The sequence below is a fragment of the Antechinus flavipes genome, chromosome 5, assembly GCF_016432865.1.
Source record: "Antechinus flavipes isolate AdamAnt ecotype Samford, QLD, Australia chromosome 5, AdamAnt_v2, whole genome shotgun sequence".
Classification (NCBI taxonomy): Eukaryota; Metazoa; Chordata; class Mammalia; order Dasyuromorphia; family Dasyuridae; genus Antechinus; species Antechinus flavipes.
In genome coordinates this window covers 62404751-62429886 of record NC_067402.1, presented here as the reverse complement: position 1 = coordinate 62429886, position 25136 = coordinate 62404751, and the positions used below count along the sequence as shown (strand labels likewise).

Sequence of the window (25136 nt, the reverse complement as noted above, 5' to 3'; positions counted from 1 at the left end):
AAGTGCACTGAGATCATCTGAACACATTAACGTTTACAATACCCTTCAGGTGTGGTCATTTAGTTTGCTTAAAGAGATCCAGTAATGGAGAACTCACTACTTCCTGAAGCATCTCATTTTATGCTAATTTGACAACTATAATTTATTAGGAAATTTTTGTTGACCTTAAACTTACAATCTACTTCTCCAAAACCTCTATCTCCATCCTGACCTCTGAGATAAATAACAAGTCTAATCTCTTTTCACATGACAGCCCTTAAAATTTTTGAAAGCAATCATCCTATTCTTCCAGTCTTCTCTTCTCCATGCTAAACATCCAGAATTCCTTCATCTAATCCTTGTGTCTTATGTTTCTTGTCCTCTCTCTATTCTGATCACCTTTCTCTGAATATATTCTGGTTTTTCAAAGCACTTTCTACGTTGTGGCGCTGAAGATTGCCCAAAGTAGGACAGACTACTGGATGACAGTAACCTACTTTATTCTGGAAACCAATTCTCCATTAATCTATCCTAAGATCATTGAGCTTTACTGACTTCCATTTTGCCCTACTTTCCTAAGCCCCAGATATTTTTTCCTATTTCATCTTATGATTAATATTTTTTTCTTTGCCCTTCTCCCTCAATTAAAAAAAGCACAATAATCTTCTGTGTAACAAATATAGTCAAGCATTAAATGTTTGTTCCATTTTGCATTATTAAACCATCTCCTCTCTATCAGGAGGTGGGTAGCATTCTTTATCAAATACTCATTGCATTGATTAGAGAACTTCAGCCTTTCAAAGTTATTTGACTTTCCAATATTGTTATTTTAAAATTTTCTCTTTTTTCAGCTCATTTTGCTATTTATAAAAGCTAGTCATTCAAACAGTTTCAAATCCATTAAACCTTATGTTTGCTTATCTCTCTCCATTCCATCCACAGGGATATGATTTTTTTCAAATTCACACTAACTTTGCTACTCTCATAGTATATCAAACGAATATAAAGTGCTTTGAAAACTTTCAATTTTGACTCAGATATCTGCTAGATGGTATAAGAGAAAGAGTACTAGAATTGGAGACGGGAGGAGCTGGATTTCAATTTTGTAACACACACTAGTTATATAACCCTGGGCAAGTCAATTAAACCTTTATTTGGCTGAATTTCAACTTCTTTAAAAGACGAAAAGGAACAGCAACCTCCTAATGTTGTTAAGATAAAATGAGATAACATTTAAGTTGGATAGCTCAAAAACCAGGGAGATTTACTGCTGGTCAATATAAGAAAGGCAAGAATTTGGAATAAAGGAAATTTAGCAGTCCAGTCTAGCCTTTTTGTTTATGATTCTTCCAGTTCATGGAAAGATATAGGAGATCTTGGAAATGATGTTGGCTTCAAATCCTAAACTTAACACAGTTCTTGTGTGTGTGTGTGTGTGTGTGTGTGTGTGTGTGTGTGTGTGTGTTTTCTCACTGAGTTGACTCGAAATGGATTTTGGGAGCATGGGATCCCTATAGTAAGTTAAATGGAAAATAGAAGGAGTTCTAAACCTAAGCTAATTCTCTGGAATAAAGGATTGTGATCCAGGACCAGATATGGGAATTTAGAAGAAAAGACAGTATATTAGTTCAGGAAGACTCTGGCTTTTTCTTGCTCAAGATTTTTAGGAGTATGTGATGGCTTATAACATAGCCATAGACTATAACTGTATGGATATGTATATATACATATACATATACATACATATGTATATATATATATATATAGTGTTTAACATATACTTTAACATATTTAACATGCATTGGTCTGCCTGCCATCCAGGGGAGAGGGTGGAGGGAAGGAGGGGAAAAGTTGGTACAGAAGGTTTTGCAAGGTTCAATGCTGAAAAATTACCCATGCATATATCTTGTAAATAAAAAGCTATAAAAACAACAGCAAAAAACATAAACATAGACTGAAAAGCCTCTAATCAGAGAGAGGCATTTTAGTAGACAATAGTTGAAATGATTTGTAGGAGACCCTGAAAAGATGCTAACTAGCAGAAATTTAGGGTCAAGAGAAGCAATACCACCACATACCCAGAAAAGATACAAAACAATGACTATGAAATCAGTAGAGCAATAGTGTGCATTGTCTACATATCAGTTATGGCTACAATACCAGTGTAGTTATACTTAACAGAGATGATGTACAGAACAAAGGTATCATTGAAGGATATCAGTAGCCCTGCTGTGTCAGAGATAGGAGATACTGTGGATCTTTTTGTGCTTTATCCATATGTGTTCCCTATGTATGTCTTTGCTACATGAATTTTTGGCTCATGTATCTTCACACATGTTCCCTGGCTTCCATTTTCCCAACATGTATACTTCTCATGTATAAACTCTGGCCATATGTTGTATGTGTCATGGCCACATATATATTTCTTACATGTTTATCTACTGGTACACATGAGTATGTATGAAATATTCTGGCCTTATATTTACAGAGGATATATTCTAAAATAACTTTGCTACTGAATCATTTTATTAAATGCCTTTACTTTGAATTATTACCCATCGCTGATTAATAAGAGTAAACTCATTTGTGAGACTCATGTACTATAGTTTTTGAAGGGGGACAAATTAACAAGGTGTCTTGAATTTTGAGTTGTTTTTTTTTTCTATTTTGAATTTCCACATACAAGAAAGATAGGGGAGGGACCCAGTTGCTATACTTAAAAAATGTGAGATTACACATATTTTTAAAAAATATGATATCAATCACTGTATTCACTTACTTTTTACATTTATAAGCCCATTTTTTAGAGATCTAAAATTGCACACTTAAAGATGCTTGTGGATTGAAAAATAAAGATTACTAAAGCATGGATTTATTCTAAAATGTATTTGGCTACTTTATCAGTCATAAAGTGATCTTCATCATTTGGGGACCTAGAATGCTTGATTTGATTTTAAATTGCCTTATTTATTCATTAATTTTCCTTTTGAATGATATAAATGAGATTTTTTGTAAAACAGCTGTGACTGACTCCCTTAGCATTAGTGTCTTTTGTTAAATGTGAGGGAAAATATGAAAGTTTTAGATAAAATATAAAGTCATACTTTATAAGCAAAGCAACACAGATGCCTTTTAAGAATTTAATTTGATACACCTACACAGCCTGAGTCAGAGGGCTGATCAAAAAACTTTTAAATAAGAAAATAGCTGAAAACTCAGGTATTTTAAAAATGATAGAATGAGCCTTATTATTATTAGTTTGGGTAACAACTACAAATTATGTGCTGGAGCCCACACTCAGAATCTCAAAAGCTTAAGCTTGAGAATACGAACAGCTGAAAATAAAAACCATGCACATCACTTTTCATAAGAGAAGCCAGAGGAATAATAACTGCTCTTCATTCCTTTGTATGCTGTAAATAGTCCCCTGTAGACAAAATGACTTCTGATGTTCTCCAAATCCAAGTGTACAAATATATAACCAGAATATACAGGAAAAAAATCTTTGTACAAAACCAGAAACAAATAGCTTACTTCTAAAATGTTATAATGAATTCCAGAAAATCTGGCAGCTAGACAATGAGCTTGCTCTAATGGATGGGCATACTGTCTTTATTCTAGATATTAATAAGGCATTTTACAAAAAAATTAACTCCTCAGGTCACAAGGGAAGCAACTGTTTTGTATAACCAAAATAATTTAATAGATTTATTACGCATTTGTCTAAATAATAAGCTCCCACCAAGGAGTAACCTACCTATAGTTGGCATGAGTGATGCTTCTCTGACTTAAAAGTAAATTCTAAGAAGGTAAGGTTCATTTTTTGCATGTACAATGCTTGTGGCCTCAAAGAAAAGTAAAATAAAAATCAATAGTCCTTCCTCTCCCCAAGAAAAGGGTGATATCCAGGTAAAAATTTTCAAAGGTGCATAAGTTACAAGACTCCCATGACTTCCATGAATTCAGATGTTTCATCTAAGTGAAAAAAAGATCAGAAAAATATTTGTGCTAAAAAACTACTTGGATCTGATTCATTGCTTGGGTGGGCAATTGCAAAATTTGTCTTTCATGCAAGGAACTCTACTAATGGCTGCCATCTGAAATATCCATTATTAGCATTTGGAAAACTGAAAAATCAAATATATGTGCCACATGTATGTCATAGGAAATATTTAAATATGAATAAGTTATTTTGGAAAGTTGAGAAATAGGAAGAAAAAAAGGCAAACTTTTCCCATTGCTATTACTTTAGGTGCATCTGATTTACACTTTCAAGCTTACATTTTTAGAAGGATTAAAAGTTATATGCTACTGATGTCTATATAAGCTTCTATATTTGCAGTATAGAAGGCTGAACTGTCACCTATCTTGTAAATAGTCTTGTTATTTCCCATTCTTAATAATATAAAGAATTAGTAACTTGTAGTATTGATAACATGGGGAACTCATTTGTATATAGCATTGCACTTTAAGAACTGTTCAGACAATGTCATCTATTGGCATGGCATTGATAATAATATAACTCTTCTATTAGACACATTGTAAATAAGGAGAAGACAAGAAGGAAGAGACCAGAGTTTTGTATGCTATAAATATATTCTCAAGAGATTTGCAAACATGACAGAAGTGCCTCTAAACTGGATAGAAACCAATTGGGATGCTCAACAAAGACATGGAACATAGAGCTAACGATAAAAGACTCTTTGAGAATTAGGAAAATGTTCCATTGGCAAAATTAATTTCTAGGTAGAGAATAAAATTCCCAGATACTATGCCATAGGGTTGATACAACCTTTTCCTTACCAGAAATTTTCAACTCCATAGATACATTTTAAAATGATAGTAAGTATGAAAATAGGATTCCATTTTCAGAAATGGACAGATAACCAATGTGACTAGAATTGCATCAGATTTTTTCTCGATAAGAGAAAATTCTCAATTTCTACTCTTTCCCCCCATGTATATATAGCCACTGAGGGCTAATTTGGCCAAATGTCCCTGAACAGGAAGTAGGTTTTTTAGCATATTCATCATATAGGTTACTATTCAGAGTTCCAGTTTGTCAGATCAGATCTATCTGGTCTATGAAAGTGCTAAAGAAAGTATAGCTCCAGTTCATAAATTTAAGGCTTTGATAACCCATAAACACTGGTGAAGCTCACTCTTACTTGCTAATAAGCAATTAGGTTTGTGCTTATAGTTGACAAGTGAAAAATCTGACATTAATGAATTTACAGACACTTATTCCTTGTTTACAGACAGTGAACCGGTTTCAAACAAACTGTAAACTTTATTCCTTTCCTATTACATGCAGTTATGAGAAGAACACAGAAGGGAAATATTTGTATTCACAGCCATGTGTATACTTTGAAAAAAAAGGACATGGAGATTATGTTTTTGGGGGGCTACAAGATAATCTTACTGGCAATAACTTAACTGCTAAACCCGATGCCCATTCACTGAAGTTATGTAGATCTATGTTTTCCATTCTGGAAAAATTGCCCTGAGGATTTGGATATGGACCTACTAAAGTTAGTTTGCTTTTCATAATCCTGACCATGGCTAGATATTTTTTCTTGATGTTTGTTGAGTTATTTGCATTTGGGATGATTGGCTTTGAAGGATCCTAGAACTCCTCACCTGCACTTTTATTGTTCAACAGGCCCAATAAAAGACTATGAATTACTTTAAAACTACAACCATACTAAACCATAAAAATATAAAGAAAAGAAGTTATTTAAAGAAAACAAAACACAATAGTTGGCTGATGTCTGTCTTTGAAATAACCAGGTATACTCATGCATGGCTGAAAAAAAAAAACACAATAGCAACAACAATTGAAGAGTTACTTGGGGGTAGCCAAATGGACAACTGTGAAACAATTCAATTGAGAAAAAATTTATTTAGAATAACAATGGCCAAAACTGTGAAGGACTTTCTCAACTACTTAGTCTAATCTCTGAATTTTTTTTTTTTTATGTTTCATACCATTCAATGTCTGTCCTGTCAAGCAACTTATTGTCCTTCCTTCTTTATTCCCCCTAATCTCTGAATTTTACAGATGAGAGTTGAGACTCAAAGAAGTTAAAAATCCTACCTAAGTTGACATGATTGGTAAGTAATAGAAATGGTATTCGAATTTGGAATTAATTGCCAATATTTTCTATATTCCATATTGCCTTCAGTTAACTGATGCTAGTTCATGCAGAGGTTGAAGTCACAGATTTAGAGTTGGAAAAAGTGAGAGAATATGTAGTTCTTCAGGGGTTCTTACCTTAAGGTCTATGAACTTGTTTTAAAATTTTAATTTATTGTATTTTAAAATTAAAATTAAAAAAATTCCTTTGTAATCCTTTATATTTTACTCATTTAAAAACACTGTTGAGAAGGGTCCAAAGGCTTTATCATACTTTCAAAAGGGTTTATGGTGTACAAAAAAGGTTAAGAATCCATGATATAGTCCAGTACTCTTATTTTACAGATAAAATCAAAGTTTCAGAGGTAAAATGATTTGCCCAGGGTCATTTGGTAAATAAATGAAATTCATTATCAGATTCTTCCAAATACAATAGATCTTTCATTACTTAATTTTCCTCATACAATTTAATATATATTTTAATAACCCTTTTAAGATCTAGTCTTTATAGTTCTTTATATCCAACTCCAAGGACCTTCACCACTATTTGATTGAGTCATTATCATGCTATTTAAAAATGAGCTGACTCTTACTTTCCAAAAATAAAGACCTTTTTGTCATCTTCCTAACTATTCTCAAACAATGATACCAGGTACCATATTGGTGGTACAATTACTGATGTATATAATTACAGTCCTGGGACACAGGAAAACACTGAAGTACCTTCTGGATCATCACAGGAAAATTCAGTTATCCTCAGGAGAACTTTATTGTTAAGTGTATTTAATTGAATTTCAGTTCTTTAAAAAAGAACAATCATGTATGACATATGTAGTAATTTATATTAAGTAGAATATTTGATAGTACAACATGCTATTCCAAGGCCATGCTACATATCAGAGAGCTTAATTTATCTCTTCAGCACTACAAAGACATGACTTTAGATTTGTCCATAATTTTTTGAGCCAATAATATATATCACAACCCAAATTTTCTTTTTCCAAATTTTTCTACTCAGTATGAAATATATAATACTTAAAAGTCAGGATGTTTTTAATCCAAAGACAACTATTCACCTTTAATCTATCATAAAGTTACCAAATACAAAACCAATTTAGTAATGCTTGAGGGAAATAAAAGAGCTTAATGAAAGATATAAACAAATATCAGAGTCTAGGCTGTGCTTTTCTTGTGGTCATGGCAAAGACAATTTCAAGAGTATTGCTTTGGTCAATGCAAGTTAAGAAAGCTTATATTAAGCTATTATGAAAATCATCGAGTTCTCTTTAAAGAAAAGTATTTTTTTAAAGATTGAATCATAAATTACACATTGTACCTTGTTCACTGACAAGATCAGTATTGTACTGCATTTGCATCAAACCCATTATCAGCGTTTCTGTTGCCTAGCTACTGCAAATGTGAAGTTTAATGCACTTTTGATGGATATTTAAATTGTAACAGCCATTCAACTATGCAGTTTTATAGAAAATGAAATAGTTGGTCTTATTCAAATCAAAATGAACTCCTATTTTTAGCAAAGGTTCAGCCTTCCAAAGTTTTATGGAAAGGCATGGTATTTACTGCACAAGGGGAGAGTTGGCCAACAATTTCTATACCAAGTCCTTTTAGACTCCTATAAGTTATATTACTAATGCCAGATTTTAGGGTATATATAAAGAAAAAAATACTTTCTGCAGTTTCTGCAGATATTTTAGATATCCAGCATAACTTATGGGAAGATAGTGGCAAAAGCTGCACAAAATGGTCAGATATGGAAGGGTTGCTGTAGTGTGTACTCACATTACTGAGAGACTAGATTAATCATGGCATCAAAGTTTACCTTCCCTTTGAGATTATCTCCAATTTATTCTGTATTTTTCTTTCTTTCTTTTATTTGTATATATCTATTTGCATAATACATCCACTATTATTGTGACTTCTTTGAGGGCAGAAATTATTTTTGCCTCTATGTGTATCCCTAACACTTGGTCCAGTGCCTAACATATGGTAGGTGCTTTGATGACTTGACATATACATATAAAATATATGTATATATATGTTTATGATATAAATTTATATTCTCTCTAAATGTGTATGTTTTCAGAATGTTATAAGTGTCTTAGTGCAGGTTTAACATATTAAAGCTGAACTCAAGTTGTATGTGTGTGTATGTTTATATAAAACACATACAAACAAAGATGGCTCTTTATCATGGAGAGTATGTGTTATTTTTGCTTTTCTTGACTGTATTCAAAGTAACAAAATCACCTTCTTGATCTTACCTGTTCCCATGCAAATACATGTTGATTGAAATAGAATTGAATCTGTTCATTTGCAATATTAATGCATAGCTGCTCAAAGGAATTTTTTCTGAAGTTTTCAAAGCCAAAAATGTCCAGGATGCCAATATTCAGCTCTCCATCCGTCCCACTGAAAGAATTAAGCAGGCATTAAATTGTGTTTTCAGTTATTTTGTTGAAAGATATAAATATTAATCAACAAAGGATATAAAACAACCCATCTCAGGAAAATTCTCAGTTAAGCTTTTGCAAATGTCGTACTGTGATTAGGCTTAAGAAATCACAACTGGGACATACATATAAATGGTTGCTTTTCTAAACTGTGCAAATTTCATTCCACAAAACATGGAGAAGAAGGTTTCACCAACACAGCATTTCAAACACACAGTATTTTTGCTGCCTTGTGGAAACCTCTTGTTTCTGCTACATGACCTATTTAAGCGATGACAAGATGGTTCAGTAAGAATACTGAATTTGGCATCAGAGGATCTGGGCTTAATTACCAGATTTATGATTTAATGTCAGCTTAAGCATAGGCAAATCATTCGACCCCTTTGGAGCCCAAGTTTTTCATCCATTAAGGTGTAAGGACTGCATGAGATTTTCTATAAGATCCCTTCCTGCTGTAAATTTTTGATTATGTTAAAATCCATAGATATAAGCACCAACTTCTATGTGAATGATACATTTACCCCTATTACTTTTTTTAAGTTAACAAAAAAGTATTTCAAAAGTTACTTTGTAAACAGTGCAGTTGTTCTCAAAGGATACTCTGTTTCAACAGATGTGTTGTGACATTTTGGATGCTATGATGCTGCAGTGAAAAAACATTTTAAAAAGAACTTTGCTTATAATGAATTTTACTTACCCAGAAGTATGATGAAGCATAGTATTTACAAGATAAACAAAATATGTCTAGCATGGACTAACATCAAAATATGTAGGACTTCTGTCAAAAAACTAAACAAAAATGTTGCTCTCATGGAATAGAAATTTCATGCCCACATCTCCTGACTCTACCATAGAACTGGCAACATAAACAATATCATGTCACAATGTCTCAAAACAAAAAATGTTGTGCCATAAGCAAAACTCTCTAAAAAAGCCCCAAATCAAGAACCTCTGTTAGAATGTATTCATGGGTTGGTAGACTATGTCCTTTGTATTATTTGCTTTTAAGGTTAATTCTTACCTAATCAAGTATAGTCATTTGGAGAAAGCCTTAGAGTGGCGAATTCATTAGAATGGATATAACAATGTTGAAGGACAAAGGGAATATGAGATAAGAGAAGGACAATGGGTCATTTTAGGTGGCAGTCTTAACCAGTCTGCCTAGCTGGACAATATTGATATTTAGTTTCAAAACAAGGATTATTTTGAGAGGGATTAATTAAATGCATTATTTTAAGATTATTTAGCTATTTTGTTATAGAATGATTTTTCTCTGAACTATTCAGACACCTTATTATATTGAGTAGGCGAATATCATTCGGTGAAATTGCTGGTAGGTTCTATGGAACTGGAAAAAGCTTTTAATGCATACTCCATATAATTGTCACTTGAGGAACAGCCCAGTTAGTTAGTCAGTTGAAATAGAATACCAGCCATATTGATTGTACTTCAGTCAACTTATTGTGACCTTATGGATAATACTATTCATGGGGATTTTTTGGCCAAAATATTGAAGTGATTTACCAATTTATTCTCTAGAAACTAACTTTTCAATGCCCTGTACAGTGCCCAAAGGGCTATAAGTTGTTTGGGTACAATGGGTATGATGTTGAGTTGATCTGTTTCTGTCTTGGATCATTCTTCTCTTTCTATTTTCTTCACTGCTACTCTGGCTGGTTTCATCTCCATAGAACAAAAGTTCCTCCCCAATTAAGTTCATTACTTCTAATATCACTACCAGGCTGCTGACTCAAGTCTTTGTTGACATTACCTCTCCTAAACTCCTTTGATCTCTAATTAGAGGACTTGAGGGTGGAGTACTCAACTCCTACCAACTCCTTATCTTATAAGGAGCGAAACTAGACTTTCAATTCCTTCCACTTTGCATCTACTTCTGTCTGCCTGCTTCCCTTCCATAAAATTAGATGGGATACCCCCACATCAGTGTCCCTGGTGTCCCCTCTACTTTCCTACCACTTTTTGTGTGTGTTGTTTCCTCCTATTACTTTGTAAGGTCCCTGAGGCAGGGACTATCTTCCTTTTTATTAATTGTATCTCCAGTGCTTAGCCCAGTGTCCAGCAAATAGTAGGCACTTAATAAAGATTTGTTAGATTGGGTTATTGGACACCTAATGAGCTGGTATGAGTTTAATAACCATCTCTACATAGATAATTCCCATATCTAAATACTTAGCTTTTAGTCTTTCTCCAGTTTTGTATCTTTAATTGCCCACTGGTCATTTCAAACGACTTATTCCAAAGACATCTCAAATTCAACATGTTCAAAACAGAACTCAATATCTTTGCCCCCAAATCTGCCCCTTTTCCAAATGTCATTATTTTTATCAAAAATTCTTCCATGCCCAAGGCTTACCACCTCAGAGTTACCTTTGGTTCCTAATTCTACCATACTCTATGTGTCCAATAAGTTGCTCAAACTTGGTACTTCTACCTCTGCTACATCTCTCCAATCTGCCCCTTCTCTCTACTTCCATCTGTACTACCTGAGGTCAAGCTCTCATTACGTTCCACCAGGGCTAATGTAATGGCTTCCTAATTGGTTGCTCTGGTCTCAAGTCTCTCTTCATTCCTATTTATTCTTCACATGACTGACAAAATAATTTTCTTAAATCACATATTTAATAGCATTCTCCTCTTTTTGGCTTTTAAGGTCTTTCATACCTGGCTACAGACTATTCTTCAGGTCTCAGAATTCTTACTGCCTGTCCCTACCTTCATCCCAATACAGTTTTGTTCAAACTGACTATTCCCTGTTCTACACAAATGATGCTGCATCATCCTTCCGTATTTCTTTTCACTGACTTTCTATCATTCCTGAAACATGTTCTCTACTCATATCTACCTGAGACAATTCCTCTCTTCCTTCAAAATGCAATTTAAATACCTCCTTCTACACAAATCTTTAACTGATTCTTCTTCAGATATTAATTTCCTCCCTTTATAACTATTTTGCATTTACATTGAATTCAGTCTACAAATATATTCTGTATTTATTTATATACACATTTGGGGGGATAAAAATCTTAGTTTAGTTTTAAAGCAATAAATCATAAAGCTAGTTTAACACTATGCTAGGACTTTTGAGACACTCTGAGATACTTATATATTGACATATAAATAAATGAAATATGTATATAACTCTATATGTACAATCATATATGCATATATGCACATATACATCTAAGTACACATATGTACATCTATCTTTCTATCTATATCTATCTATCTATCTCAGTATTTATGCACAGATATAAATGCTATTTATCTTAATAAAATTTAAGTTCCTGGCAACATGGGATGGTATTTTTTTTTTTTTTGGTCTTTTTCTTTCTGTCACTTAGCCTCATAAATACTAGGTACTTAGCAAATGCTTCATTAATTGATCTGTTTTTGAAGAAGAAGGTTCCTCACTGGAAGTTCCTTATACTAGTGAAATTGCACATTGAGTGAAAAAAAAATCACTGGCGAAATTATAGATTTTTCAAAACATTGTGGTAATGAAGAGTTTTAAGGGGAAAAAAAGGACTGTGGTAAGCAGTGGACTTATTGAAACCTACATTGGAGAATTAAAAAGGACTATTTAGAGACAGCTGCTGAAATTCAGTTTCATAGTGACTAAATAAAAAGCAAAGAGCATGCACAGCTCTATGTAAGTTGTGGGTGGGGTGAATTTTTCTATATCCCTTTTACCTTTGTGATGCATCATGCTTCAGTAAACTGTTAATGCGATTGACGATCCAACTGAAGAGTCGACCGTAGAGGGTCTTTGCAGTAGCATCTCTGACGTCATTAGCTTTTTCCATGGTATTAGGACGAATAATTGTTTCTCCTCGAGTCACTACACAGTGGGAGGTGAGAGCTTCTTGTAGCTCATCTGCCTGAATGAAAAGCAAAGCGGCAGCTGCAAAACAAACAGATGAGAAATACCAGTTATGGGGATAATAATAATAACAGTTGATACATTTAGTTCTGTTTTGCTGACAAAGTGCTCTCCTCATGATAGCCCTGTGAAATTGGTAGTCCAGGCACTAATTTCCCCATTTTACATATAAGGAAAATGAGGCTGAGTGAGATTTTGGGATTCACATAGCTAGTTAGTAAATGGGCTGGGGTTTGAATTTAGGTGCTCTTACTTCAAAGCCAATATTCTTTTTACTTTATCCAAACTGGAGCAGGAATGAAATAGGGGTAGCATGGGGGGAATGTCTTTTTACTTGTCTTTTTACTCTCAAGAATAATTACAACAATCACAAAAACATCACTACCACCACCTCTTACCACTACTATCACTCCTCACATTTATATAGCATTTTCCTCATAATAATCCTTAAAAGGAATCATAATAAGCCTTTAACAGATGAAAAACAAAAACTCTGGGAAATGGCTTCATGATTACATAGTATATCTGAGGCAGAATTTGAATTCAAGATTATTGACTTGCAGTCTTAAAGCAATAGAGTATTTTAGTCTATTTTCCTCTAAGCACATGATATGATCTAATACAATGAAATATAAATATATGAAGACTTAGTATGTGCAGAGATCATTTCCATTTTTAAAAAAATGTCTAGTTTTTGTTGATTCATTCATCTTTTATATCACATTTTTTTAAAAAAATGTGTTCCCTTTTTCTCCCTCCCCCAAAATCTATCCCTTGTTAAAAAAAAAAGAGGACAAAAGTAGGTCAGCAATACTATCCAATGTATACATCATATCTGATAGTGTATTATGGAATACTTCCCACTCAATCCCCTCCAGATAGAGATGATTTTAAGGTAGACACATAACTTTGGTTGGTCATTAGTCTCTCACCATTCATAAACATCTTAGTGAATTTTATACTTACAGTCTGGTCTCTACTGCTCAAATGGGGAATTTATCTACACAAAATCAAAACAAACCCTGAAGTGAAGCATTTGATCGACCAGATGGCTGCTTTTCTCTGAACAATGCCAGGCAACTGAGTTCTGACTGAATTTTTCACTGAAATGACAAAAATGACCAGCTATTTTGTTGCCATGGAGACACAGCTGTATGTTGTTGGTGTCTTCCATCTTAGCGTTCCTTTTTATATAAAAAAAAAAAACCCAAACTGGGAAAATCTACAGGAATTTTATAATATGTATTTTTATAATATGTATTTGGGCTTTTTTTAAACCAACATATATATATATATATATATATAAAATACAATAGATTACTGTGATTTCTGAACCCTCAGAGATTAACTAGGAAGTTAGGGTATAAAAGAGGATAGGGATATATGTATATATATGTACATATATAACATACATATACATATGTAAATAAATATGTATTTATATTATTTTAAATACATATACTTTGTGGGTGGTCCTAGCAATTCATGACACATAATTATCTTGCTATTTATATTTCAAATGTCAGAGTATTTTCTAGCTATGTGTTTCAATTATCATCTTTTTCTGAAAAACTGCTATATCCCAAATAAATATTTCAATGTCACAAGGCAATTGAAATGAACAACAATGAAATGCAATAAACTAACAGGAATTTTTAAAACTATGAATATAATCAAAACATCTTTCTATGACCAGTATCAAATTAGTAGAGTTAATATTTATATTAATTATTAGAGTATTTTACCATTTTTTAGTTTAAGCATTTGAGGCAAAGGGGTTATAGTTATTTGGTTAAGTTTGTTGAACCCCTTCTGGGTGTTTTTTAAAAAATACTAAATTAACACATTTTTCATGGGGGCAAGAGACTATTAACTTTTGTTGGTTCCTGCTGCTATTTAACTATATCAACATTGTTATTGATTATTAGAATATATTTCCTCTCCTTCCTTCCATTATCTATCTAGGTATGATTTATAAATGTGAACATATCTTTTAGTACATGATACCCAAGTATGATCTACCCCAGGACGTGTCTCTTAGAACATTATTCCTCTGACTGTTTGCAATTTATCCAAATTCTTAAGGTATGATATGATTGGAAATATCTTTTAATTTGCTTCTCCATGTTGGGCAAGATCTAATATCTGGTGGCTCAGAAGTCCTTTAGGGTTTTTAGAGTCATTTGTAGAGGATTGCTTATGAAACTTTTATGTATGTTTTTGTTACTGTATACTAACCGTAGAGCCACCTTAGTTCTAGTCTGATAGGGTCCTGGAATTTCTGGGTAACCTAAGAATAATGTTATGGGAAAAAATAGCTCTGGACAATCACCTCCCTAAAGGTGATATCCTGACAGATGAATTCTTCTGGGAAAAGACTTTCTTGACTTTCATAACGTCAGGATGTTTGGATTTGAGGTAAATATGCAAACTTGGTTTGTATTGTAGTGGGAGAGAGTTCCTGGGTAAATTTAGACATACATTTTTCTCCCCCTTTCTTTTGGGTAGGAAATATAAGCATAATCCAACAAGTTAAGTTGTTTTCTTCCCTTGATCCAAGTTTTAGCTCTGTAATTCTTTTCTTCCTTCCTTCCTTCCTTCCTTCCTTCCTTCCTTCCTTCCTTCCTTCCTTCCTTCCTTCCTTCCTTCCTTCCTTCCTTCCTTCCTTCCTTTCTTTCTTTCTACCTTTTTTTCACAAAATTAATTAACTCAGTATAGAGTTGTGGAAAGTTAAATAGATTTGAAGTCAAGGGTTCTACTTAATGCTTCTCAAATCTTGAACAAGTTACAACTTCCCAGAACCTGATTCCTTATCTGTACAATAAAGGGGTAGACTACATAAGCTTTTTCGTGTCAGGGATCCCTTTAGAAGTTTTGTGAACCCTAATGGCACCCCTTATCACAATGATATTTTCTTGTTGATATTCATAATATAAGGAAATGCTAAAATTTAAAGATTGGTGGGCATAAAAAGTTCACATACCCTCTGAAATCCATCCTTTGACAGTAGCTTAAGAACTTTAGACTCAATGATCATTCCTTTCAAATGAATTTATAATATTCTGATTTATGACCTAGAGACTAAACCTGTTTTACAAATGCTGACTCTTACATAGTATGACCTTTGGGTTGAAATGTTCAATTTCATGGTAGATGGCTATTGAGGTCCTTTCCAACACACTTATTCTGGGATGAAATAAAATAGAGGATTTAGAACTAGAAGTATTCTTAGAGAAAACTTTGTCCAAATGAATTTTTACTTAAAAGAAAGTTGCTGTTGTTGTTGTTGAGTCGTTTCAATCCTGTCTGACACTGAGACCACATTTGAGGTTTTCTTAGTAAAGATACTGGAGTGGTTGGTCATTTCCTTTTCCAGATAAGGAAGCTGAGGCTCACAGAAATGTAATGACTTGTCAAAGGTCACAAGGAGAGTCATTAGTTAAGCCAGGATTCCAATTCAGGTACACCAACTCTGAATTGTTAGCATTATGCCCAAATTGCTTCTCTCACAAGTATACTCACGAGATAGAAATAATTCCTTATCAGAATTATATATGATAATTAGATAGTAGAGAAAATAAGAATCTGTTTTCTAAAAATGGATATTTTTTGTTTTTATTTATGTATGATTGAACCTGACTATTGTTTTAAGGTTTCCATATGTAAATACATTTTTAAAAAATTACCATCAGTTGACACAAATGCTACACTGAGATGCAGAAAAGAAAAATGTAATCGTGAATGGAAGGTAATAAACTCACAGTTCTCAAGAGCTGCTGGGTTGGCAATGTTGCTTTTGTCAATTTGGTGCTCAGTTGCCACAGAAAAAAATTCAATATTACCCATGTTTAAAATTGCAGCTAGGATGCTGTATACACTTCCAAGTTCCTAGGAGAAAAAAGGACAGAGGTATTGATGTTCATCAATCTCATTCATGTCTCTATTTTAGGAAGGGAATGATGATAGGAAGAGTAATCATTGGGAAAGAAATGGGAAGCACACTATCAGGGAAGGCATACTATCAAGCTGTCTCCCATGCTTTCTCCTTCTCAAGTTGTTGGAATCACTAATTTTTTTTCAAAGCTCAGTTCATGTGCTAGCACTTGCTAGCTGCAGTACATTCTTTCTGATTTCCCCTAATTTATATCTCACACCACAATGTATTTCTTTCTCTCTCTCTCCTCTCTCTCTCTCTTCTCTCTCCCATTCTGTGTGATACTCTTAATATGACATTCTGGTATAGTCAAGTCAAGAAAACATTGAAACAGATTCTATTAATATTTTCTAATAATTCTCCATTGAAGCCCTACTCCTTTGCAGTTCTGAAACACTTAAGAACTCTGATAAATGCAATGGTCATTGAAAAAGATGCAATAGCCAGCCATGATTTTAGAGGAAAAATGAAATATGCTATCCACCTTTTGACAGAGAAGCAATGAACCCAAGATAGAGAAAGAAATCCAAATTTTGGAATATGGCAACTGTGTGGATTTATGTTGCTTGGCTAAGATTCTTTTTTTTTTTTTTTTAACAAAGATTATGTTTTTTTCTCTTTTATTAAAAAGATGATTTGATGAGAGAAAGAGGAATTAATGGTAGTGTTGAAAAAAGAGAAAAAAAGAAATAAAAGTAAATAATTGAAATACCTTGAAAATTCCCAGAAGGTAATAGAAGGCAATTCAGAATGAAACAACTATATCTTTGAAAGTAATATCTTAAATTTAGTTGTACACAATAGAGATTTATGGTTTAAGATAAAAGGCTTTTTTCTGTTCTACTTCCTATAAAGAAATACACATTTTGTTTTTATATGTTTTCTTTTTTCTGATTTTTTTGATAACTGTATTATATATTTCTGTATTTTTATTTGTTAAGTTCAGAACTAAAAAAAGAGAAAAATTAGCTTGTTAATATTAGAAATTGTAGTCCTAGCAGTTAGCAAAGTGCTTGGCATATGAAAGGCACTTAATAAATGTTTATTGATTGATTAAAAAGAGGATAAAACCAATGAAAATAATCATACAATCAAGTCATTCTTGTCTATTCTTATCTTATCCCCACTCCATGTCAAATGTATATAACCTATATCTCTTGTGGTGGTAGATTTTTTGGGGGAAAGATCCAAATGACAATTTAAGCAAGGGTGGGTGGGAAAACTCTTCACCTTGAATGTGAGCAGAAGAGTTCACAAAACAACTTTCCTTCTGTCTTTTTTCAGAGTGGCTGTCCTAGTCAGCTGGGAGGTCCCTGTAGTTCCATAGTGCTAGACTGATCTCTACTCCAATTCTGGGATTCTCTTTCCTCCATAGAATTCTCATCATTCACTATCTTGAGCACAGTGTGTGGACTCTAGTTTTTGAGCAGTAGAACAAATCTCATGACATCAAAATCTTGGAGTTCAGTTCTTCATGCCTCAGAAAAGCTCAGAAATAATCCAGATTTCATCTTTTCATGAAGACATCCATCTTTCTATTTTCTAGTCTCTCTGCTCCTTATATCGCTGGTTCTTGTTTCTTGCTATACAACCCACAGGATTCTAAAGTTCTGGTTCCTTCTTCTGGTAAATAATATCTCTCTTGCCTACAGCCATTATTACAAATTACATTATGGACTAAGGCAATTCTCACATATACAGTAGTAAGTTATATGGGGACTATGGTCTAATTTAGGGGAGGAGGTTCTCACATAGATGATATATATAGCCAATAATACTAAAATATGACAAAGTAAAAAATACTTTGCATGTATCATCTCCTCTAACTCTCACAATAACCCTCTGCAGTAAATAGAAAAGCTATTATTATCTCCATTTTACAAATGATGAAGCTGAAGTTTAGAGGTGTTGAGGGACTTGCTCACTATTACAGCATGCTAGTAACTATCTGAAATGGGATTTGAACTTATGACTTCTTGATTCTAAGACCAAAGTGCTGTCCAGTATGTAATACTGTCTCAAGCACTAGCATATACAACATATGGCTCTTTTATTTCCACTGTTTCAGCATTTAATTTAGCACAGATCTCGCAGTTAATAGAAATGACTTATTGAAGCTACACCAAGTCAAGCAGAAATTTTCAATATAAAAGCAACCTGTAGGATGACTAACTCCCAGTAGGCAAGCTTATAAAATGATTTTTGTAAATATATATTTCTATCAATAAATTCTGATTAATAAAGTAGACAAATCCCAGGAAAAAAAGGATGTGTTTTCTTTTATATCAGGTAGAATATATATAATAATTTATATACAAATAAATTTTTCCTGCATATGTTTAATGTGAATTTGAGCCATCATAAGAAAAAATATGGAAAATTAAATAAAATAAAACAAAATTTATGGCCTTATCTAGCCACAATGCAAATGTTTTTTTCATAATCTAATTGAATTATACAAACATTTATTGAGTGTCTAACATACAGAACTGTTAAAGACAAATAGGAAATAGTCCTATCTTTGGGGAGCTTACAGTCTACTCACATTTATTATGTTATTTTGAAACCAAAAATAAAAATCTAGAACAATAGTACAAAATAACCCCTTCCCCCAAATCTTTGGATTATATTATCATGAATTATTTGCATTCAGCTTCTAGAAATAAAAAGATTTACAAAATACTTTTTTTTAGACAATTACAAAAAGATTCTGCTGTTCTCCAACTTCTGCTACTTATAGAGTGATTTATATTTTTCCTCCATTCTTTCTGAGTGTGCTCAACCAGAAACATGAAAGTACAATGAGACTTAAATTTTTGCTTATTCCTTTGACCAAATTATATACATTGTGAAATGAGCATAATTATTTATTATCAAAACTAGTGAAAAAAAGCAATTCCTCATATTTGGAGGATCTCAAGAAGTCAAATTTTTAGTAAACTATTTAGCCAAAATGTAGAAACAAAGAATACAGAAATAAAATAGTAAGGCTCCATGCATGTACTAAATTAACTAGAGGAAGTTAAAACCATTTTATTTGGCTGATACATAGGGAACCAGGAAAGGGATGGAAATAAGGATAAGGGATCAACTTATGATTTGAACCCTTTAGATTATCCTCTTGAAAATAAAACAAAAAAGTGCAGGTCAAAATTTAAAGACTGCAAAAGAATCTATTTAGCATAATTTTAATGTAATCATAACTCCAATTTATGCAATATTTTACAGTTGACAAAGTTCTTTCCTCATAATACTCCAATGAAGCAGATAAAATACTCTAATAGCCATTTTGCAGATATGGAAAGTGAAGCCTGGAAAAATCAAATAACTTGCCCAGGGTCACACAGTTTTTTAAAGCTGGAAATTAAAAGATAGGTCTTCTGACTTTAAATTCAGTTTTCTTTGAGTTAAATTGTACTGCTTCATCTATGCTGAGGCAGATTCTGAGAAACTTTGATTAGATAAATAAGACAGACTAACATTATTAGAAAATAATTTTAAAAATCTACCAACTTTTAAATGAATAGGATCAATATCTTTACTACACACATTTTGAATAACTTTTTGGTACAATCTTAATAATGACTGTTTACAGTATGCCCAGCTAATAAAACTTTCTAAATTTATGGAAAGGCATAAATTTTTGTAAACCTAAACTATTTTTATATATCCAGACACATAAGAGGATTAAATTAAGTCTCATAAATTAAATGTTTATGAGGACATATATTAATTAATCCCTTATGGCTTCAAGGATATCACTCAGGAAAAGGAAGTTAAAATTCAATTCTTCACCAATGATCTGGAGAAGGCCATGTACCTATCTATAAGTCCAAAATATAAGGCAGTGAATAATTTTGTTCTCCCACACAACCTTGGGTAATGTATGAAAATAATGAAATTAAGAAGCAATCATTCAGAAATAGAAAATGAATAAAAGAAATCTGAAGTAAATGAACAAAATTATAGATCAAATCTATAACCATGTGATTTAACTGTCATTATTGATCAATAAGTATTTATTAAATGCTTATGATAAGTCACCATCATAACAATGCTCATGCTATAAATGTGTTTACTCCTGTTCAAAAGAGAGGCCTGAATTTCTTTGACACTCACCTCCATTGTGAAACCGATCACTTTGAAGCATTGCTCAATTAATTCAAATTGGGAATTATGAAAACCATTGTTCAACAAGTCCTGCTGCATTCTGAGATGTTCATTTTGGAGGTACCTGAAAAAATGTATGAGTGAAAGATTATGACTAAAACTCACTGCAAAACAAAATTATTTCATGTCCCAAAGAGCAGTTTTCTATGTTACCTTGGAGGTTTATTTTCAGACAATTTGTAATGGGCCAGTTTTTTCTTTTCAGCCAAACCCGCATAGATGTAATAAAAAATATGGAAATTTTTCTCTCCACTGAAATAGTAAAAGAGAGATGTTAGCAAAGTGGTAAGGTTAGTTACTGCTTGCTAAACGTGTACTCCATATTTGTTTTAAAATGTCAGTGCCAGCTTTTTCTCATGGATCTTGGTACTAGTGGTACACTAGAAAATACTATTTGGAAAAATAACCTTTAAGAATAACCTAAAGAAAAACAAATAAAATTACCATTAAAATCTTACTAAAAGCCATGAATTTGGTGCCCAGTTCTGATCTCTTAAAAAAAAATCTGTCTTCTTAGAAGATTTGTAGTTGCTTCTTGTTACCTCTGGGATAAAATATAAATTCCTCAGCTTAGCTTTAAAATTCCCCTTCCCTCCTTCCTTTCCTCTCTCACTCCCTCTCTCCTTCCTTCCTTCCTTTTCTCCCTCCTTCCTTCTTTTCCTCTCTCCTTCCTTCCTTCCTTCCTTTCCTCCCTCCTTACTTCCTTCCTCTCCTCCCTCCTTCCTTCCTTCCTTCCCTCCCTCCTTCTTTCTTTCCTTCCTTCCCTCCTTCCTTCCTTCTTTCTTTCCTTTTTCCTTCTTTCCTTCCCTCTCCCCTTCCTTAATTTTTAATGTGTTCCTTTTTTGTATCACGGGCATTTATCAATAATTCTTCCTCTCTACCCCTGTCATCAATATAATAATCCCCTATAGCAAATAAATCAGCAAGCAAAACAAATAAATTTTGCCATGCTTTCTTGTATCCTTCTGAACTCACAATCTAGCATGTCTCTGACAAGAAGGAAAGGCATAATTTCCTCATGGTTCTCTGCAGCCACAACTGGATACCTCAACCTTCTTTTTCAGCAATATTTCACATTACTTCCCTTCAGCCAAACTAGCCAATCTCATGATCCCCCAAACTAAGCATTCCCAGTGTAGCTGTCTGTAGAAAGATTGCATTCTCCTCATTGCCATTTCTTAGCTTTCCTTAAGACTCACCATCTCTGAAGGGAGGTTTTTTGGTTTTTTTTAAAATTTGGTGGTTAGCACTCTTTCCCCTCTCAAATGAACTTACATTTATTTATTTGCATTGGTCCTACATTGCTCCTCCTATAAAGTAAAATAACTTGGGGTAAGGACCATTTGTCACTTTGTCTTTATATTTTTAGCACATAAGTAATGCTTTGCATATAGTAGATGCTTAATAAAAGCTTTATTGATTTGAACTAAACTTATAAACTTATTTTGCTTTTTTGGGGGGGTCTTCCTACTTAGTTTTCTTATATGTCTTTGTATTAAGTAATTACACTTTGATAGTGAAATGTTACACTTAAATAATATATTATAATTTATTCAATCATTCCAAGAACATTAAATATATAGATGGTTTTCTAGTTCTTCATTATGATACATAAGACTATCATGAGTATTTTTGATAGGTAATTAACAAAAGACTTTCCTTTTTTTTCATATCTTAGGATATGGTCCTAGAGGATGTTTTACCAGTAAAAAAGTAAGATTAATCTTGTAACACTTTGCATATGGCCATATTTCTTTCAAAAAATGCCTACTTCAGTTTTCTTCACACATACAATTTTCAGGTATCTCCAAAAAGAATATCTCAAAATTCAATGGTACTTGTTGAACAATAATTTTGTTTCTATAATACCAAAGGAGCATTATTGTTCCTGTTTTGCCCTAGACTTTCTGACTTTTTTTTTTTTTTTTTTGGTGAGTGGATAGTGAGACATTTTATTTAAAACAATTAAAGGTGACATGCAGTTTATTCATTTTCTTCACTCTAAAGTTTAACATGTGAATGGGTGATATTGCTGTCAACTTAGCTCTTCTCTCCAAAATGGCTGCGATTCTTAGGAAAAAAAGTTTTTTATACCTTTTTTAAAGGGTTGAATTCAAAAGTAATCAACCAAAATGTATATTTCCACATATAAAGGATGGTAAAAAAGGGGTACATATAAAACTATGAACTTACCATACAAAGGTGTTTTTTAAAAGTACACTAAATTTAACATGGTAGTATCATTACTGTCTTGTTTATTTCCCCTGAATATTATTCTGTTTCATTCTGTTTATTTTGTAAATGGTCTTGCACAAAATTAACAAAACCAGAATTAGGAAGAAAAAAGAAATCTGGGAAAAATCTCTGAAAAGGCCTCATTTCCTACAAATATGCAGATAACTGAATTAAATTTATAAAGATAAAGGTATTCCTCAATATATAAATGATCAAAGAATATTAGCAAGTATTTTTAAGAAGAAGAAATCAAGATTATCAATAGCTATTTGAAAAATGCTGTCACTAATAATTAGAGAAATAAAAATTAAAACTAAGAAATACATTATACACATCAGATTGGCTGAGCAGAAAGTAAAAATGACAAATGTTGGAGGGGAGTTGGGAAAATATGAACACTAATACATTATTTGTGTAACTCTAGACATGTTCAGCCCTCCTGGAGAACAATTTGAAACCATTTACAAAAGCCTATAAAACTGCATATGTTTTGACCCAGTAATACCTATACTAGGACTATAGCTCAAAATGATCCTATATATATCATATATTACATATATATGTATTTACTGATACAAAATAATGCATAAACTGGAAGACATGATTAATGTGTTAGTTTTGTTGAACCACTTTATTATTAAAAAATCTGTTATAAGTGAGTTTCATAAGTAGGGGAAGGAAGATATGCTTAAAAATAATGACAATGTAAAAACAAGAATATCAATAAAAGTAAGCTTTCTTAAAAGTATAGATGTTATATAAAATTTTACTTGTAATTAAAATATTTATGAATATTACTACAATTGTCTTCTATAAATTTGATGTAGTATATTACAGCTAAATAAAACCTAAGATATATGGAGAGTTTTACTTCAAAGATACAGAAAAGATAAAATTGATTGGATATTAGAAGACAATTCCATACTTTGTCATTTATTATCCTTATTATTCTGAGCATGCTACTTGAACTTCAATTTCTTTCTCTATAAAATAAGTGTTTAACTAGAAAATTTTTTAGGTCCCTTGCCTTAGGAATGGTTACAATATAGGTTCCCGAGGCTAGAGATTAACTATATTCTAAAAATGCATTCATATTTAACAAGACAATTTTATTTTGAATTTGAATATGTTACATGTTACTGTGATAAATCACAAACAAGTTAACCTAAAAAAGAGTTGAAAGGATCTACCTTGTCACATTTTGACATAATACAGCCACATAATAAATACAGTGACATGAATACAGTTTTTCTTATAGAACAAACAAAACAGTTTGGGAATTAGTTGGCAGGAGAGAAATTTTGTTTAGAAAAACAAAATAAAAAATAAACCTACCATATCCAATCCATCCAACTTAACAGAAAACAAGAACAAAAACATTATAGTTAGATTCTGTGTCTTTATTTTAGTTGGTTTCCAGTGCTTAAATATCAAATTCAATTTAATTCAACATTTGTTATGTTCCAACATTAATTATTATGATGTACAAAATGTCAGGAGAGGAGGAGATACAAAATTTTGACAAGATATAGTCCCAAAGACCCGTATGTGCCAAAATGTTTGTGGCAGCCCTGTTTGTAGTGGCTAGAAGCTGGAAAATGAAAGGATGTCCATCAATTGGAGAATGGTTGAGTAAATTGTGGTATATGACTGTTATGGAATATTATTGTTCTGTAAGGAATGACCAGCAGGATGAATACAGAGAGGACTGGCGAGACTTACATGAACTGATGCTGAGTGAAATGAGCAGAACCAGAAGATCATTATATACCTCAACAAGATACTGTTTGAGGATGTATTCTGATGGAAGTGGATCTCTTCGAGAAAGAGAGCCTTAATTGATCAAAGATGGACAGAAGCAGCTACACCCAGAGAAAGAACACTGGGAAATGAATATAAACTGCTTGCATTTTTGTTTTTTTTCCCGGGTTATTTATACCTTCTGAATTCAATTCTTCCTGTGCAACAAGAAAACTGTTTGGTTCTGCAAACATATATTGTATCTAGGATATACTGCAACCCATTCAACATGTAAAGGACTGCTTGCCATCTGGGGGAAGGGGTGGAGGGAGGGAGGGGAAAAATCGCAACAGAAGTGAATGCAAGGGATAATGCTGTAAAAAATTACCCTGGCATGCGTTCTATCAATCAAAAGTTATTTAAAAAAAAAGATATAGTCCCAAATCCCAAATCACAGAATCAATATAACAGATTCATAGAGATTGAAGGAACCTCAAAGGTATGTTTTCCAACCTACACTTTAAAAGGAATCTTAACTAAAACATACTTGAAAGTGGTCTTCCAGTCTTT

The 25136-nt window shown here is 32.7% G+C and overlaps 1 protein-coding gene across 1 annotated transcript in view; it reads right to left on the bottom strand.

Annotated features, from left to right (window-relative positions):
• The window catches only part of MYO3A (myosin IIIA), a 216293-nt gene that overhangs the window by 83613 nt on the left and 107544 nt on the right, over positions 1-25136 (bottom strand). The window contains exons 14-18 of the mRNA XM_052001420.1: positions 20745-20843; positions 20541-20655; positions 16249-16375; positions 12298-12508; positions 8398-8545 (exon numbers count right to left, since the gene is read on the bottom strand). Coding sequence (XP_051857380.1) covers positions 8398-8545; positions 12298-12508; positions 16249-16375; positions 20541-20655; positions 20745-20843 — 700 coding nt within the window. The remainder of the gene's footprint in view (positions 1-8397; positions 8546-12297; positions 12509-16248; positions 16376-20540; positions 20656-20744; positions 20844-25136) is intronic.